General features: G+C 33.6%; 5 protein-coding genes across 5 annotated transcripts in view; 3 read left to right on the forward strand and 2 right to left on the reverse strand.

Annotated features, from left to right (window-relative positions):
* The window catches only part of LOC124448906 (cyclin-F-like), an 88,981-nt gene that overhangs the window by 60,813 nt on the left and 9,765 nt on the right, over nucleotides 1-18,403 (forward strand). The gene's annotated exons all lie outside the window — the stretch shown is intronic.
* Nucleotides 1-18,403, reverse strand: part of LOC124448908 — a 75,818-nt gene that overhangs the window by 29,702 nt on the left and 27,713 nt on the right. The gene's annotated exons all lie outside the window — the stretch shown is intronic.
* LOC124448907 (ribokinase-like) overlaps nucleotides 1-18,403 on the forward strand; it is a 97,652-nt gene that overhangs the window by 25,303 nt on the left and 53,946 nt on the right. The gene's annotated exons all lie outside the window — the stretch shown is intronic.
* Nucleotides 3,987-6,246, forward strand: LOC124448913. Its single transcript, XM_046999868.1, has 2 exons — nucleotides 3,987-4,520; nucleotides 6,099-6,246. Exons 1-2 carry the CDS (start codon nucleotides 4,029-4,031, stop codon nucleotides 6,195-6,197), a joined length of 591 nt encoding a protein of 196 aa, XP_046855824.1. The 5' UTR covers nucleotides 3,987-4,028; the 3' UTR covers nucleotides 6,198-6,246.
* On the reverse strand, nucleotides 10,091-10,990 carry LOC124448915 (UPF0193 protein EVG1 homolog). The gene is made up of 3 exons (XM_046999870.1): nucleotides 10,848-10,990; nucleotides 10,673-10,773; nucleotides 10,091-10,223 (listed from the first exon to the last, which is right to left on the reverse strand). Exons 1-3 carry the CDS (start codon nucleotides 10,951-10,953, stop codon nucleotides 10,164-10,166), a joined length of 267 nt encoding a protein of 88 aa, XP_046855826.1. The 5' UTR covers nucleotides 10,954-10,990; the 3' UTR covers nucleotides 10,091-10,163.

Genomic DNA, 18,403 nt, shown 5'->3' on the forward strand with positions numbered 1-18,403 from the left:
AGTTTACAGCGCTTGGAAAGTTCTTGCGCTTTAGGATGTTAATTTTTATGATAGTGTTGTGTGTATTTTATAGAATCTCACTTTGCGAATATTTATTCCATTGCGAGCAGAATCATGCATTTGGTCGACCATATTACTTTACCTTCGCGATTCTTATTGATAAAACTCTATTTTATCTGCTATCACACTCCCACGATTTTAGCTCCTCAATAGCGGTTGAGCTGAGCTGAAATTTCTTCGTTGTTGTGCAACCGAGTTTCATCAAGATAACGATTATTTTTAAAACACGACTAAAATTATTATTGTGTTCATGTTGACGACATTTGTAATCTCTTGGTTTTTGTTGTCATTACCCAAGAAATTACACATGGATAAAACCTAGAGTCGTGAAGTACGAGAAACGGGAAAAAAATCTGATTCTTAGTATTTGTGTTTTTTAATGAACATTTTATGGAAACTGAGAGGCCCTGGCGAATTTAATTCCCGCGCAGCTGGCAAAGTCTAACAAAGGAAAAATTTACTACAAAACAAAGATATTTCGATCAATCTGATAACTTTTATTCTTACCTTTTAAGCATTGAAGATTTGTTCAAAACCTAACTTGATACGGTTTATATATCAGTGTGATTTTCTTCAATGTACCTTCATAAAGATAGTAATATTCGAGCATTATGTGTGTTAATCATGTAGCTCTTTGAAACGTGCGAACTTTAATATTAGCGCGAACATCTCCTGAGGTGAGAATTATATATTGCCTTGTATCGTTGTACATACCTGAGTAAGCCGCTGTATTTATCTTATGACGTCAGAGAGCGAGCTGGATGACCCAGCATGCATTTCGAGTTAAATATAAGTTATGCACACTTGTTTCTTAAGAAAGCTGTCTTTTTCAAAATACTCTTCGGCAGGGCTACTGTCAAGGATAAATTTCTTTTGTGAGGAAGACCCTTCAAAAATGGCTTTTATGTATTATACTTAATTACATTTTCTTTTTGTACAAATAGATAATATAGTTGTGAAAATATAATATTTATCTGGGGACATCTTTCAAACGCATGATTTTGTTTGTTGAAAGAAGACTAATTTCTCTCAAGTTGCAAAATGATTTATTAACAATCGTAAACGTCATTTTGCAATATTGTAGAAAAAAATTTTTCAAATATACACAGTGGAAGACGGATGGATAAAGTGATATCATCTCGTTTGACACTTGATTGATCTAAGTACTCGTTTTACTGTTTTGCTTCCTTCCTCCTGTTTTAATAATTTATTATCCTAACTCAGCAAATATTTTAGTAAATATTGATATTTAGGTGGAAATTATCTTGAACCATTTTGCTTTCTGCGTCTGGTGATTTGCTTTTTGTTTTGAAAAGCCGCAAAACAAAGCGTTTTTTGATCTTCGATTATAAAGTCTCAACATTTTTCAATGTTTGATCAATGTATATCACCGCAAGAAGGGCCCTTCCCGTTAAAACCCGAAACTCAAACCGCAAGTCATGATCATGACTTTGTGGTTTGCCGTGAACGCCAAAGTAAAACTATCAAATATGATAATATTTTACCGCTACACAATCTGCTTAACATGAAAAGATTTTCATCAAATCGGGATAAGGCAGTCAGTGCCTTTAAAAAAATTTTCCTCCCTTCTCGTTTGAAAACCCTTATCCAACTAAAAAGTAATGCTGTTGTGAGCGTGGTCTTATTGCGGAGCGGTAAATAGTTGGCTGAACTTTGGCATTTGAGAAAATGGTTTCAATTTACGCTCTCCTGTGCTGGTCGGGCAACTTGTCAACCACCTATGTAAAAGTTCTGTTCCTTCAGGGTAAAATGGAGAACACTAGGGGAACCTCTTATATTACAAACCCTTTACAACTTACATTACATGAGGAACAACTGAATATTTCTGTCTTGATGCTATCATTAAACAGAAAAGCTTTTCATCATTTTAAAATCGCGGTGCGCTTTATCTGTAAAGACCTCCTCGGAACTCTTTCATTCATAAAGATCCCTGTCTGAACCTCTCTTCTTTTCATAAAGACCCTCTCAGAAACCCTCCCTTTATTCAAAAGACCCTCTCGGAATCGGAATCCCCTCTCTTTTTATAAAGACCCCTCTCAGAAACCCTTCTTTTCTGCCATTGACCTTGATCTATGTTCGATACACAGTTTATTCCCGAAGTTCAGTAAAATTTGTGAATGAAAAAGTTAGCAAATAATGCTGACAACAGGTCCACTAAGAATGAAAATTTACAACAGTGGCTATACCTGCCTTTTTGACCAACCTATGTATACATATATCTATATGTTTAAAGATTGGCAATACAGGCATTTATTGTTCAAAAATAAAAGTTTCTCCGGATTTTAGACGCTCCAAGCGTCTACAAGCTAAAAGCAAGGGTAAATAAATAACTTCCTCATTCTGATGAAGGCTCGAAGCAACGAGTCGAAAGCTCAATAAAAATCATTTAAAATCCGGAGAAACTTTTATTTTTGAACATATATATATACATCTTACTTACTTACATTCTATAAATTATTATATAAAACTGTAAATGTTTGAACAACTTTTCAGTGAATAACATAATGATTCCATTTTGTTGTTTGTATATTTATAATTTGACATTTATTCCACTATTATTTCGTTAATTTAATGTGAGTTTTGCTTTCAGAGTTTGGCTATTACCCATCTAGCTGGACAGCGTCATTAAATTTGACTTCAAAATAAAAAGTTCATTATATGCTTTACTATTTCCTAATTACAGCATTGATCGTGAAAAATAGCTTCCTCTGAAGCATTAAAAGCGTTTTCGACATTTTTATCGAATATCGAGCTCTTGATGTTTACGAATTTTTAGTTCTTGAAATTGACGCAGTCCCGAGAGCCTTTATCGTGAATTTATTATTTATAGTTTATTTGTTCGACATTTTTAATAACTCAGTTTTTCTGTCGCGTAAAAATTATTATCAGATGCATATATGTAATCAGGTATCTTACGTACCGCAAAGCGTTTGTTTTTTTTTGAAAAAGCTTTATCGCTGCTCCCCAATCGTCTGAAAGTTGAGTTTCTATGATATTTATCGTTCAGTGTTGAATTTTATCAAGTGGACATTTTAGTACGGTTATAAACTTATTTATCAAATAATGAACGAACATTTTCAAAATTGAAAATCACATACCCTCGGGGATTTTTTTTGCAATATTCATTCACCTTGTAGCCATGAGCGAAAATATTGTTGAAAAGCGAAAATATTGTTGAAAAGCGAAAATATTTCCCTTATTTTCTCATTAAAATACAGCGTTTTAAATCAGTGGTTAAAATATACCCCTAGGAATAACGTTTCAATGTTTTTTAAAATTGTTCCTACCGTTTTTCGAGCCTGATATTTTTCCTGACCAGTTTATCTTTATTATATGTGCTGTGGGATGTCACACTAAAGTGAAGGACGGCTTTGACTTACATATAAGAATCATGTAAAAATATGTATTTTTTTATAATTTGAGAAGAAAATAAATTTTAAGAAATAAAAGATGTTTACTGTGTTTGCACAGGCTTATGCAAACCGAGGAGACCTTTGGGAGAACTCGAGAGCAGATCAGTGCAAGCCCGAGACCGAAGGACAAGGGTTGCACATGTTTAGAGTTCTCACAAACGTCTCCTCTCCAAACGTACCTTCCGAAAAATTGATTTTTCAAAAGATAAAATATCCCATCTGTTGTCATAAAAGATGATATTAATTAAAATTTAATATTAATGTTGATGAATCGTGTCAACAAACTGTTTTTTCCTCATTTAGAATGCATATACGTCGGCTTATTTCGTTTACATTTTTCAGGAAAACAAAACTGCAAAATTATCCGTTACTCTTTTATGTTTTGTCATTGAGAACGCTTGCCGTTTGTAGCTTTCGTTATTTCGTCCATTTCACCTGAATAAATCATAATTAATTGACGGGTATTGTTATGATGAGAATAAATTCTATTACAAAATTTATAGTCGAAATTTTATCGAAGATATTAGTCGAATAATGTTTTATTTGTTCCTTTTTCTCTTCGTGAACACACACAGCTCGAATGGCGAAGACATTGCGGCAAAGAATACAATAATTTGGTGGCCGAAGAAACCTTTGATTTACAGCGAGAACACAACATCAATGAATGGAGAGTTAAAAGGTATCTTGCCGGAGATTTGGAATACTGTCGTCGATAATTGTAAAGAATTTAGAATTTCAAAACACAGTAGAAGTGTTGAAAGGTCTGATCCCTTACCGAAACCTGAGTACTCGGAATTTTTGGGAAGATACAAAAAAAGCGTACTCGTTCCTGTTAAACTACGTCGAGGAAAGAGTTCGTCTGTCGACATGCCTTTTGTGAGATTGATTGACTCCCCCGGTGTCGTCGTTTTGATGAAGAAAACTCTCACTGGAACTGAACTTTTAAACGCTATTCTCCTAGCTTGGCCTATTCTTATATTCGTTATTTTATCGGCAATTCTAAGCGGTTTCGTAATTTGGTTTTTGGTGAGTGAATTATACATGCACGAAAAAAATGTTGCCTGCATGATACTTGGCGTTCTTTATTTCTTGGAATTGTAAATAATTGGGATGAATTTGAAGGCTCTCCAAGGTGAACCAGCGTTGACTGGGGACTGAATCGAATCTTTTTTCTAGTGATGAGCCGATAATCGGCCATTTTTATGTAGATAGGTTATCGGCCGATTTTATTGACGTAAATCGGCTTACGATAGACATAGTTTGGGCTGTGAAAACTGGTTTTAAAAACTTTTGAGTGTTTGTTTTCAATAATCAAGAGCAGAATGATATTTTCAGAGAGATTATCGTCCTCGAAAGTATAAAATTTACGATCTAATCAACGTAATTTTACACAATTTGGCCAATAAAGTTTAACCGAAGTATCAAACTTACGTGATAATACGCCATGTTCTAATTGCTCTAGTGCATTTTATACTACTCGAAAATAATCTAAACTGTGTCTGCAAATCTGTTAAATTATATTCTATGCATAATACGACATGAATTTATGAATTTAATAGCTAAGCTCATTTTTATTTCTAGAAACTTATAGAATTTTTTTTAGGGGGGGGAGCTATTTACGAGACATATAAACAATTAAATATATCCTTGACTATTGTATTGACATTTTTTGCAACCCTAATTTTTTGCTTTGGACGTTAAAGATTTAAAAAATTTCTTGTTTTTCAATTATTGATTGCTACCGATAAATCAGCCGATATGCCTATATGTGATTTTTCTTCGATCGGCTCATCACTACTTTTTTTCCAAAAAATATTCAAATAGTTTTCAATTACTTCTTATAAGCCCGTTCCCAATCATTGAGCCATGGCTTTGTGTGATATTCTAAGGACTTTGTCTGATCTCCAACCCAAGACTATCTCATCTCTAACCCTCGACTGTACTAGACTTTATCCCAAAACTGTTAGGTTTTGTGATGTAGCCATCTACCTTCTTTAGTATATATTGACTTACACCAACAAATAGAGATATCACAGACAACTGTACGATCACACTTAATGTTCAACGTCAATGTCTATGGTCTACGATCTATCTTACAATCGTTAAATAACTTCTATTTATACAAGATATTATTATGGATATATTTGTTTCTTTACTAAATATGGTTAATTTACGATCAACGGAAAGCTATTAGGAAGTATAAAAATATTGTGATTATTGCACATAAGTATCTCTTTAAATAATCATTTAGTTAGTTACACTTGACTTAATTATTTACTAATTACAGGAAGAATATGAGAGCATATCTTAACAAAACTATGTCAGATCACCAATTCATGCGTCAGTACTTTACTGTATCTCTAACTCAGAACAATGCTAACGGTTAAATTCAATTAACAGCTTATTCACCTATTTGCATACATTTTTGATGATTGTTGATCATGAATATATTAATCATAAATACTAATTATGAGAATGTACGAATACATTAAATTTGTTATGTTTTTCCCCAAAAATTTTCTATATAGTATGAAATGATGATATTCATATATAGTATTGTGTATTGTTGAAGAATATGGAGTACTGTGTTTGTTTTCGATTTAGGAACATCGTTCTAATCCCCAAATGTTCGATCCGTTTTGTCCAAATGGTGTTCTAAATGGTTTCTGGTGGGCGGTCGTTACTATGACTACAGTAGGGTGAGTTTGCATAGTAAAAGTACCATAGTATTTTGGAGGTATATATATAGTAAAGCAAATGGTTTGAACTGAGTATCGTTACATGTAGATCTGTTGACTCTGAAGATGACTACCGCTAAGGTTGTCGAAACGTCAGTCAACAACAACAAAAACAGTCCTTCTCAGGACTATACCAACCTGGACGATCTACATTTACAAACATATATATATATATATATACAGTATTATAGTATATTATACCTAAGTATACCAAACCAAATATGACATATTTTAAAGCGACTGCGATTTTTTCTCTACCCACACTCTTTCGAGTAGATATGCCTACATAACCATTTGTGATATAAATCAAGCAATTTTCGTTGACTGACTGATTTCAAGGTTATATGAAAATTTGTACCAGACACATGCATTGTGCTTGATACTTTCAGTCGGAAACCATTCAGTTGTAAAACTGGGCTACGAGATTAGAGCATTTCTCTATTTCGTAAAAACGTTCTATAATCAGTATACTGGTATATTTTAAACACTGAGTAGTACTTCGGAAACCATTCAGTTTTGAAACTTGACTACGAAATTAAAGCATTTTTCTATTTTCTGAAAATGTCTAATTATCAGTATACTGGTATATCTAAAACACTGAGTAGTATGTCTACTGGTAGAATGTCACATGATCAACTTATGTAACCAAAGACCCTTTTAGGACGTCTGTTCACAATTTTTGGATCACTTGGCCTGGTTATTCTTGCGATGTACATGGGTGTTGTTACAACCTCTGACCACGTCAAGACTTGAAGGAACTCAACATTTTACGGCATCACTACCTTGGAAATATATGTTTTGTTTTAGTTGAAATATGTGTTTTGTTTTAGTTGGAAATATGTGTTTTGTTTTAGTTGGAATATGTGTTTTGTTTTAGTTGGAAATATGTGTTTTGTTTTAGTTGGAAATATGTTTTGTTTTAGTTGGAAATATGTGTTTTGTTTTAGTTGGAAATATGTGTTTGTTTTAGTTGGAAATATGTGTTTTGTTTAAATGTTGTTTGTTTTAGTTGGAAATATGTGTTTTGTTTTAATTGGAAATATGTGTTTTGTTTTAGTGGAAATATGTGTTTTGTTTTAGTTGGAAATATATTTGTTTAGTTTATGTTGTTTAGTTGGAAATATGTGTTTTTTAGTTGGAAATATGTGTTTTTGTTTTAGTTGGAAATATGTGTTTTGTTTTAGTTGGAAATATGTGTTTGTTTTAGTTGGAATATGTGTTTGTTTTAGTTGGAAATATGTGTTTTGTTTTAGTTGGAAATATGTGTTTATCTTTGTTGTTTGTTTAGTTGGAAATATGTGTTTTGTTTTAGTTGGAAATATGTGTTTTGTTTTAGTTGGAAATTTTGTTGTGTTTTGTTTTAGTTGGAAATATGTGTTTTGTTTTAGTTGGAAATATGTGTTTTGTTTTAGTTGGAAATATGTGTTTTGTTTTAGTTGGAAATATGTGTTTTGTTTTAGTTGGAAATATGTGTTTTGTTTTAATTGGAAATATGTGTGTTTTAATTGAAATATGTGTTTGTTTTAGTTAAATATATGTTTTGTTTTAGTTGGAAATATGTGTTTTGTTTTAGTTGGAAATATGTATTTTGTTTTAGTTGGAAATATGTGTTTTGTTTTAATTGGAAATATGTGTTTTGTTTTAATCAAACATCCCTGGGTCAGTTATAAAGTAGGCTTATGATCACCGCTAGAAATGTGTGTTTTGTTGTAACCAATCATTCTTGGTTTTCAATTTGGGTGTTCGGAATAAAATTTTTAAAACAAATATTATTGGCCAAAATTTTTTAGCCAAGATTTTGTTGCTTTTTTGGTTCAAATATATTTTTCCTGAGCGAACCAGAGCTCACAAATAAACCATTTTAAGTCGTGCGTATCGCGAATTTTATGTCCCTCACAGGTTTTCTTATTGTAATCCTCGATATTTATTGTCTTTGTGATCAGGTATCTGTTGTTAATCAAACTGAGGAAGAGAAATTTGCCATCCTTCATAACACCAATGTAAAAGGTAAGTGTGATTTTCTAAGTGCAAAATTTGCAATGAAAAACTAAATCACAATTGTGTTTCAGTCGAAGCAAACGAACTTGCAGTGATTGATGCTGTTTACAACAGTAAAAATAATGTCCGTCTTGGTTTTATCGATTTTTACGTTGCCTCTTACTATTCGCAACTCATTACTCAAAAGAATCTTCGAATTGTTCGCATAATTCCACGTAGCTACGTGTATGGAGCATTATTAGGAAAGGACTGGGTACCAGAAGCTGTCGAGTGTCTCCGGCGTCATTCCGAAGACAATCGTAAACATATACACGACGTTATTCCGAAGTACATACGATTAGCGGAGGTTGGTTCGTCTTTGTTTATGGATACAGTAATTTATACATTTAAGTAGTTTTATAAAAATAAACACAATAAAACGCGTGCCATGATTGGTCAATAGCCGTGTTTGCGTTAGCCTGAGCTCAACCAATCAAATCAATCAATCAGTCAAAGAGAATTTCAAATCAATCATAAATACATAAAAATTGAAACGTTTCTTTGAAATTGTGTGTTTTACATTATTGTTGTTTTATAAAAGAAATAGAAATGTTTATTCAAACCTCGGAGACGTTTGTGAGAACTTGAGCATGTGCAACACTCTACCTTCGGTTTCGGACTTGCACTGATCTGCTCTCGAGTTCTCCAAAAGGTCTCCTCGGTTTGCATAAGCCTGTACGAACACAGTAAACATCATTTATTTCTTAAATGATCAATTGAAGTAATTATTTTGTGGCAAAAGTCACTTCCGGTCATTACTAAAAAGTAAACAAAATTTTCAAAGAAACAGGAAACTTTAGCAAAACGCCAAAGGCGAAATAGAAGTTTTCACACAAAACAAGTTAGGATTTCATATTCAGATTGACCTCGTGTAATTTTTATTTACTGAGAGTGGGCAATTTTCTTTTGCTACCTTCTAGTGGAGGGTTATTGGAGAGGGCTAAATGAGGAAATACGTTAGTCCAGGGTCTCCAAACTACGATTGGCCAGATGTTGTTAGGCCCCTCCGGCCCCAGATGCACTTAAAATTATTAAACTTTCAGAGTTCACCAGCCAACTAGCAAGAGTGGCACGTTTTCTACCAACTTCCTGTTTCAAGCACATTGCGAAATTTAAAAAGCTGAAGGATAACGTGGAAATTTTTTATATTCTTCGGCCCTCAACATGCTGGATGAAAGTTCATGTTGCCTTCTGGCTGTAAAGTTTGGAGACCCCTGCGTTAGTCAATAACAGATTTTCTTACAATTGTTACCGTATTTTCCAGAATAAAAATGATTTAATGGAATATTTCTCTGGGAGCGTCTTTGGTTACAGCATTTATGGACTTTCTGCTTTGTTATGTTCGCTTCTCCTCTTAGGATTTAGTTTTCAGTCAGGTTATCTTTCACGACGTCGAAAGGAGCCACCAAAATAAGTATTTAGCGTTAAAATTTATTGATACATTGATAAGTTTCTTTCACCAATAAAATGAGAAAAGAAAATTTGTTTTTGCCACCTTTGATTTAGTTCTTTTATACGTCACATTTATGCATCGAATGCATTACAGACAATAGAAATGCGATAAAATTCCCATTTTTGTTTTGAATGCATTTAGTTATGTAAAATGCGACGTATAAAACAATTTAAATTCCATGTAAATAAACGAAATAAAATTTTGTTATATGTAAATTCCGCAGTGATAAATTTATGAAAACCAGTTTCTCTGACGCTAGACTTTTATTTCAATAAATTCATTTAAATGTATTGTCTAAAGAGTATTATCACGTTATTGTATTGAGGTATCGTTTTCTAAAGCCAGGTTAAGTTCTTCTGTCCGTTTCGGTGGAGCTTGTATCGTTTTCTAAAGCCAGGTTAACTTCTTCTGTCCGTTTCTTAGTGGAGCTTGTATCGTTTTCTAAAGCCAGGTTAAGTTCTCCTGTCCGTTTCTTATCGATAAGCTCGAGTTCCCGTATCCCTACAATAAATGAATTATAATAATTTACACTGTGTTAAACAGGAGAGGCGATCTTTAGCAAATACCGGGGTATTAGGTATTCGTTATGTTATGTTGTCGTCTGAAACATTTTAGCCACATATTAAGTATGGTTACTATATTTAAAGAATTTCGTCGTTTGTGCTTCAGTTGGGATTGGGGTTTTCATGCTTATAATTTATACAGTTGCATAGAAAAAGTTTTAAAATTTAGCATCAAACAGTTTTCAAGCACTTTCATCGATTCTGGTTTTTTAAGGAATTTTTAAGTGATTTTAAAATTCATTTTTAAATTCAAGAACTTCTCAAGGGCTTTAAGCACTCACATGCACCCTATTTACTACAGATGGACATCGAGTTGAACATAGCTTTTAAAACATGACATTTCAACAAAACCACATCGAAAAATGAATGAAAATATATTTTCCCAACCTTAGATATTTCTGCAGCTATCAAACTTCGGTACTTTTTTCCTTGCCCTAGTTTTTCCATATCATCAAGAAACTGCTTTCGTTCTTCAATCAATTCAACAACTACGAACACCGAAAAAAATGCTCAGAATTATTTTTTACAAATTATAGTTAAAATGTTTGTTTCAGTGTCCTACCTTCGTCAAATCGATCTATCTCCGGCTCCAGTCTTCCTCCTCTGGGAAAATTTTGAGGTTGTGGTGTTTGTTCTATCAATGCCGCTCCTTCGTCACCGTACGACATCTTATTTTGTAAAATTCTCTTGTCTTTTCCCGTGATACATTTTGAGGAAAAGAAAAGTTTATAAAATAGTATAAATGAAACAAGTTCAAACGACAAATAATTATTAGACTTGTTCCCAGGCTCTCAAGTAAACATTGCGCCAAAGCATCGTTCGTGATTTTAGATAGACGCACTTAAATCACGTAAAGGATGGAGGGCCTGAGAAAAAATGGTCGATTACTAAAACTTTATAAAAATGTACTCATGACAAATTTATTAGTCAATTAGTTATTCTTTTCGGTCATGTGTACTGAAGAATATTGGTGTATGGTCAATATGTCTATTTTGAAAAATATTATGTTAATAAACAGTCAACACAAAAAGACATGCAACGAAACTGTTCATGGTAAAATGTCTTAAAACGTTTTACATAGTTCAAATCTATCTTAAAATAAATCTATCTTAATTCGAATCTATCTTAATCAATCCGTAGGTCACGTGGGTGACCTTTTGGGATTCAGATTCCATGAACAATAATGAAACACGCAAAATTGTTTTTCCAAAATATTTTTCAAAAACTCCCAACTTCGAATCACGTGTACGTCGTTTACGCTTTGGTCCTGTTGTATAATTTCATTGGAATATCATTTAAGATTCATTTCTTCAGAAATTTCCCGTTTCCACAATGGATGAACTGAGAAAAGATTCCTGAGTAGAACTAAACAAGCAAATTACATTCTTGTGATGAATACATACTTCCAGGTAGTGGTCTATATGGTTCGTCATCATCGAACTCTTTCTTCTTAATATTTCTGCCTGTGTTCTTTTCCTCCGTTTAACGATTTATGATTGACATTTTTTGTTGTGCCTGCAGTTTTCGATGCGTTGGCTTGCTCTTTTCGAGCACTAGTCGTTGGGTTGACATTCGTAGGAAAAGATTCGCCTTCTATGAAATTAAAATTTCAATGAATATTTCTTTCTTCCCCAGTAAAATTATTGTGCTGACGGCTGTAATGGTGCACGAAAAACAGCCAATCACGTTCAAGCATATTTTCTGCCGAATAAGACATCAATTAGCCTTCAGTCAGCAGTGGTCAGCAGTAGTTGCGAGGAATTACTTTAAGTATGAATATAATCAATTTAATATAACATAAATGAGTGAGAAAGTTAAGAAATGAAACTAATAAAAGTTTATTTTTGCTTTGTTCATTTTAGTTTCATCCATTTCTCAACCATAGCTTTGACGCACCAGTGGGGCTTCCTCCCCAAGGACTGCCGTTGTAAAAATAAAAGAAGTTAGGAGGAAGGCAGTAGCTAGATTAATACCTATATTACATCCAAACTATGCAAATACCTCCCCTCCCCCCAAAAAAGTTGAAGTCGTTTCTCGGATACTTTTCAACAAAAACTGACTAAAATTATTAAAGTGGAAACACTGTAAAACTTCATTACACTATAAACTCGGATTGTAAACACTGATGAATAAAAATCTATGTTATTGTACAATTTCCACGGTATGTTTGGGGTTTTCGGTGTATTTTCAATGAAAAACTTTCACGTTTACCCAAAGACTACCTCTTTTACCTCGTAAACGTTCGTTTAATTGTCTTGAAAATTTGTCAACTTCGATTCTTGCATCATAACTTAAAAGTTAATTTTACAGGAATTAGAGCAGAAAAACAACGGCAAAATATTTTGTGGGAAAATGCAAACTACCTTTTAGTAAATCTTGTGTTTCCTTGCTGACTGGATGTCTAGAAGGAGCCATTAACCCCCCTTCGCAACTGGTTGTCTAGGACGCAAAGCCATCTTTGTTTTCTTCGTACCGTTTATAAAATTATACTTGTATTGTCTCCTCTCGTCTCCAGGATCACGCACATTTTTGTCAACTTCTAGCCAATCAGGTGGCTGGATTATGGCACGTGTATACAACTTTTAACGGTTTTCGTTCGACTTCCACGATCGATCAAATGAAATCTTGGATAAATAAAGTACGACTAGTCGTGAACAGAAATTGTCCTTTGAAAGCTTTCTTGATTTCATGCAGATCATATTATTAGTTTTATAAATAGGCTTTTCTAGTCGTTTGATATTCTACTTTAATGAATAGCAGAATGGTTTTCGTAAAACGCTACGGTAAGTGCAACTTGATGCCTAAAAAATACCTATATTGTTTCGAACGTTATTTTTTCCTGCTTATACTGTTCTTATATCTTTAACCTGAAGCTGGCGTACGTCGATGCTATCGGAAAGCATTTGTGCACTTACCTGACGATACATTACTGCTTGTGTTGCAGTATTTATCTGTCCAAGAACTGTACCAAATGTGTCGAGTGAGTACCTTGTTCTATCTCATTTATCCTTGTATTTTCAGAGGTTTATGTAGGATCTCCCTGGATAGGGTGAAACCAGCACCATTAAATGGTGATCACTGATCTGACTTTTGTCCAGCTAAGTTCAATGATAGTAGTAAGATAATATCTCTCAATTGACCTTTCGCCTATAAATTTTGGAGGGATGGGGGGTCGTTCTTTGGTCAAATTTTCTGTTCTGCTTTATAATGTTCAATGATTTTGGAACTATGGGCTCTAAATTTTACGAAAATAACTGTTCAATTGATGTTCAGGTGTTGTAAGTGATGTATATTTGTGTACCATTTTATCCCTAGGTGTGACGCTTTAACCAACTTATCATGAATACACAAAGCTTATTCATTCACACTTCATTTGCTGGAATTTGGCCGTCACCAAAGAATTTTTCAGTTTTTTTGAAGTAAGTTTTATTATCAAGAATGAACATGAGAACTTCGTTTTGCCTTACAAAAGTATTTAGGTTTTTTAATGTGTATTGATTATTTTTACCTACCCTGTCAAAATCAGCTTTGCCTCACAGGATTAGCATGAGTAAATAACATCATTCTAAGTGTGAACAGGACTCAAAATAGCAGTCTAGCTAAGCTGGCTGGACAACTTGTATTTACCTCTGTCATCACACAAAACTTGCACTAAATAACGTAAGATTGCAGTTTTTTGTTTTTTTACTCCTAACTAATTACCATGCATGTCTTTCCTTGCTAAAAAGATGGTCAGTCAACAAGTGTTTTTTGGTTATTTTGAGCTGTTCAAGTAGTCTTTCATCATGATAAATAGCAATGTTATGTATTAACTTACATGTTATTTACCTAAGTCTTGTTCCTCAAGAATACCACAGTCTGTTGGCTGAAAATATGTGCTCAAAAACAATTTTCTTACTTAGTGAACAATTGCTTTACATTACATCTTTAACCAATCACATTTTATACATATTTTATTTTTCTGTCTAATGAATTGATTTCAAACAGTTTTTCTTTGCACACATTTTAAACAGAGGGTCATCTGTAGGAAACATTGAAGCAGTTATCAAATTGGGCTTAAGTTATCTTTACAATGAAGGAGGTATGTAATTTCTGATTTGATAAAGTTGGCTAACATTTAGTAAAAAAGTGTTATTTAAATTGAAGGCAATTATATTATAAATGGTTTTTGCTCAAAAATTGCTAGGAGAACTTTGATTCAAAGTTAGAGGGGTTTTGTTGAAGAAACCTTTCAGTTTTTTCTTTATATGTTGTTACAGAGATGCATATTGCTAAGATAATGAAATATTTCAAGATGTGCTAATTAATCAAATATAATCAGAAAAATAATTTACAGTCAACCCTTTAAGACATGAGTTTTATAAATGGACTTTACACAGCTTCCTGATCCTGATTGTGACACATTGTAGTCACAGTGTGAGTCACTAGAGGATTGATCTGTCATTGCTGGCTAATTTGACGAATGTTAATTTAGTTGTATCACTTGTTATGTAGAGGAAGACTATTATTTTAACATTTATATATGGGAGAAAATTGTGCAATATAACAGGGACTGCAGAACAGATTTTTCATTGAGGGGCAATCAACTGCCAAAGCTGCAGAACTTGGATGTTCGTAGGGCGATCTTGGGTCAAATTTGTAAAATACAAAAGAAATGTAGATTTATTTCCTACCAGCCTTGCCACAGTATAGAGAACATACAGTAGAGCCACTCCATTGAATTTTTTTTGCCACGCATATCTTAATACACATGTGATTACCATATTGGCAGCCAGTCGATTGCTTTTTTTGACCAATAGGAATGATGAAATGGCTAACGGCAGTCAGTAAACTAATTAAATATACAGCAACCAGTTGCACAGCCAAGTGGCACTTCTGTATGTTTCCTATACTGTGGCCTGGCCCCCAGCTCGACTGTCCTTGTAAGAATTAATAGTCAATAAGACTGTAAGAGTAGTTGACCTAAACTTCAATATATCAACTACTATGGACAACATTGTACTATCTTAGTATTGCACCTCTGGAAAAATCTACACCCTCCTGTTAGATTAGCTAAACCCATCGCTCCCAGAGTGCGTCCTTAGTGAAGAAAGAAATATTTATTTTGACTAAAAGAGAATATTTTCGTCGAGACACAACGTTTTCGTTGTGTTCACAGCGGTAGTCGGTTTTAGTCTGGGTCGCGGAAGATAAACCCGCTTTCGACAAACGTTTCTCCAAGTCACTATAATATCATCGTTTTACACAATTGCAAACATCGAGACTTGTTTTAAGAAGATCTTAAATTTCATGAACAAGCTTTAATTTCAAACAAAATCAACGTATCTTAAAAGGACAAAGACAACGATTGTCATAATTGTTGTCTTTTCTTGAATAAGGACGTTTTGGATTGGTACCCTTAGCAAAATGTCTCTCTCTGGCCGCCCTGTATCTGTCTGGCTATTTTCTTAAGTTGACGTATTTCTCAAATCAGTCTGCTTTTAATTTGTAATACATCCAGTTTCAGAAAATTCTTCAAAGAAAATCTCTTCATCAGCAAACGCCCACAACGCAAAAAATGCCACTCAGTATTTCTGTCAGGCAGAAAGCATAACACCTCCGACTGTCGCGTTTATTTGTCGTTTATTCGCCCCCCCTGGGCTCCTGGCATCATGTGTTGTAAAAGACATGTCTTCAATGGTATCAGGAAATTCTGCGAAGAAAATCAGGTAATATAAGTTAGAATTCATACTATTTATTGGGTGTGACGGTGGTGGCATTTGCATTACGAGGATGGTTCATAAGAATTCGTTGTACTTGATCTCCTTATACTTATGTCATAGTGAAGATGGTACATAAGAAATCAATGTACTTGATCTCCTTATACTTATGTCATAGTGAGATGGTACATAAGAAATCAATGTATTTGATCTCCTTATACTTATGTCATAGTGAGATGGTACATAAGAAATCAATGTACTTGATCTCCTTATACTTATGTCATAGTGAAGATGGTACATAAGAAATCAAACATCTCCTTATACTTATGTCATAGTGAGGATGGTACATAAGAAATCAATGTACTTGATCTCCTTATACTTATGTCATAGTGAGGATGGTACAAGAAATCAATGTACTTGATCTCCTTATACTTATGTCATAGTGAAGATGGTACATAAGAAATCAATGTACTTGATCTCCTTATACTTATGTCATAGTGAAGATGGTACATAAGAAATCAATGTACTTGATCTCCATACTTATATGTCATAGTGAGAATGGTACATAAGAATCAATGTACTTGATCTCCTTATACTTATGTCATAGTGAGGATGGTACATAAGAAATCAATGCACTGGATCTCCTTATACTTATGTCATAGTGGATATGATACAAGAAATCAATGTACTGACCTCATACTTATGTCAGTGAGGATGGTACATAAGAAATCAATGTAGGATCTCCATATGCTTATGATTTTCAAGCCACATGGTATGAAATGCTTATGCTAATGAATGTTCTGTCTGCTTATACTTATGTCATAGTGAAGATGGTACATAAGAAATCAATGTATTTGATCTCCATAACTTATGTCATTGAAGATGGTACATAAGAAATCAATGTACTTTGATTTCCTTATACTTATGTCATAGTAAGAATGGTACATAAGAAATCAATGTACTTGATCTCCTTATACTTATGTCATAGTAAAGATGGCACATAAGACATCAATGTACTTGATTTCCTTATACTTATGTCATAGTGAAGATGGTACAAGAAATCAATGTACTTGATCTCCTTATACTTATGTCATAAGGATGGTACATAAGAAATCAATGTACTTGATTTCCTTATACTTATGTCATAGTAAGAATGGTACATAAGAAATCAATGTACTTGATCTCCTTATACTTATGTCATAGTGATGGTACATAAGAAATCAATGTACTTGATTTCCTTATACTTATGTCATAGTGAGGATGGTACATAAGAAATCAATGTACTTGATTTCCTTATACTTATGTCATAGTAAGAATGGTACATAAGAAATCAATGTACTTGATTTCCTATACTTATGCCATAGTGAGGATGGTACATAAGAAATCAATGTACTTGATCTCCTTATACTTATATAAGTTATGTCATATTGAGAATGGGACACATAGCCATAGCTAGAACGTTGTGTAAGCTAACTAATTTTTTAAAGCCTATTCACTTTCAAATGAACTCAGTCTGAATATTATGATTACTTGCTGAATGCTGCAATGAAAACTATAAATTGCATCGACCAATCCAAGAACTTTAACATTTTCCATGATGTCATCTTGAAGTAACCGGTGCTAGATAAACGCATTGCCCACTCTGGAAGACAGGCGATGACTTCGTTTTACCGGCTGAGTTTCATATGCAAACATCTAAACTTTATGTAACTTGCGTTGTAAAGCTTATTAGTTTTGTTTGTGGTTGATGTCATATGCATACATAAATATAGCTAATTTTGTTGCTGTCAGAAGTAAGTTTACCGAAAACGATTTCTTCCGAACTCGTTCCAAATGCGTTCGAATTGCGTTCGGCTGATGGAACGCGTTTCAAAACGCGTTGTTGGCCGCATCCGATTATTGATCTGTAATCATGAAGAACGCAAATGGAACGAGAATGCAGTGTTAAGTTACTTCTGAGCAGTACTGTATCAACAAATTCAAAACTTTGAAACTGTTTTCTGTGATAGAATTTTCTTTGATACGCACTGGCGTAGTCAGCCTGCAAGTTTAGTCCTGTTTTGCTAATTTTCAGCGTTCACTTACTGTGAAAGCAATAAATCGCTAAGAAACTAATTGCGTTGCACTGAAACTTCCATAGACAGAGTAAAACGTGCCGTCTGACTTCTCTACTGTTCATACGTACATACTGGATATTAATTTATTTTATTCTTAGCTGATTTTTTATCATCTAGGATGCTTCTTCCTCTTTGCTTTATTCACTTGGGAAAATTATAAGTCTGGTTGAGGTAAGCAAGATCTTTAAATAGTCTGTTAAGATCAACAATTTTATTATACTGAGCAAAATGTAATGATGGTACCCACGTCATATTATCACCAATAATGACTCCCTACGTACATGGCAATTTAATTTAATTTG

Source organism: Xenia sp. Carnegie-2017, unplaced genomic scaffold, assembly GCF_021976095.1.
Source record: "Xenia sp. Carnegie-2017 unplaced genomic scaffold, XeniaSp_v1 HiC_scaffold_23, whole genome shotgun sequence".
NCBI classification, from domain to species: domain Eukaryota; kingdom Metazoa; phylum Cnidaria; class Anthozoa; order Malacalcyonacea; family Xeniidae; genus Xenia; species Xenia sp. Carnegie-2017.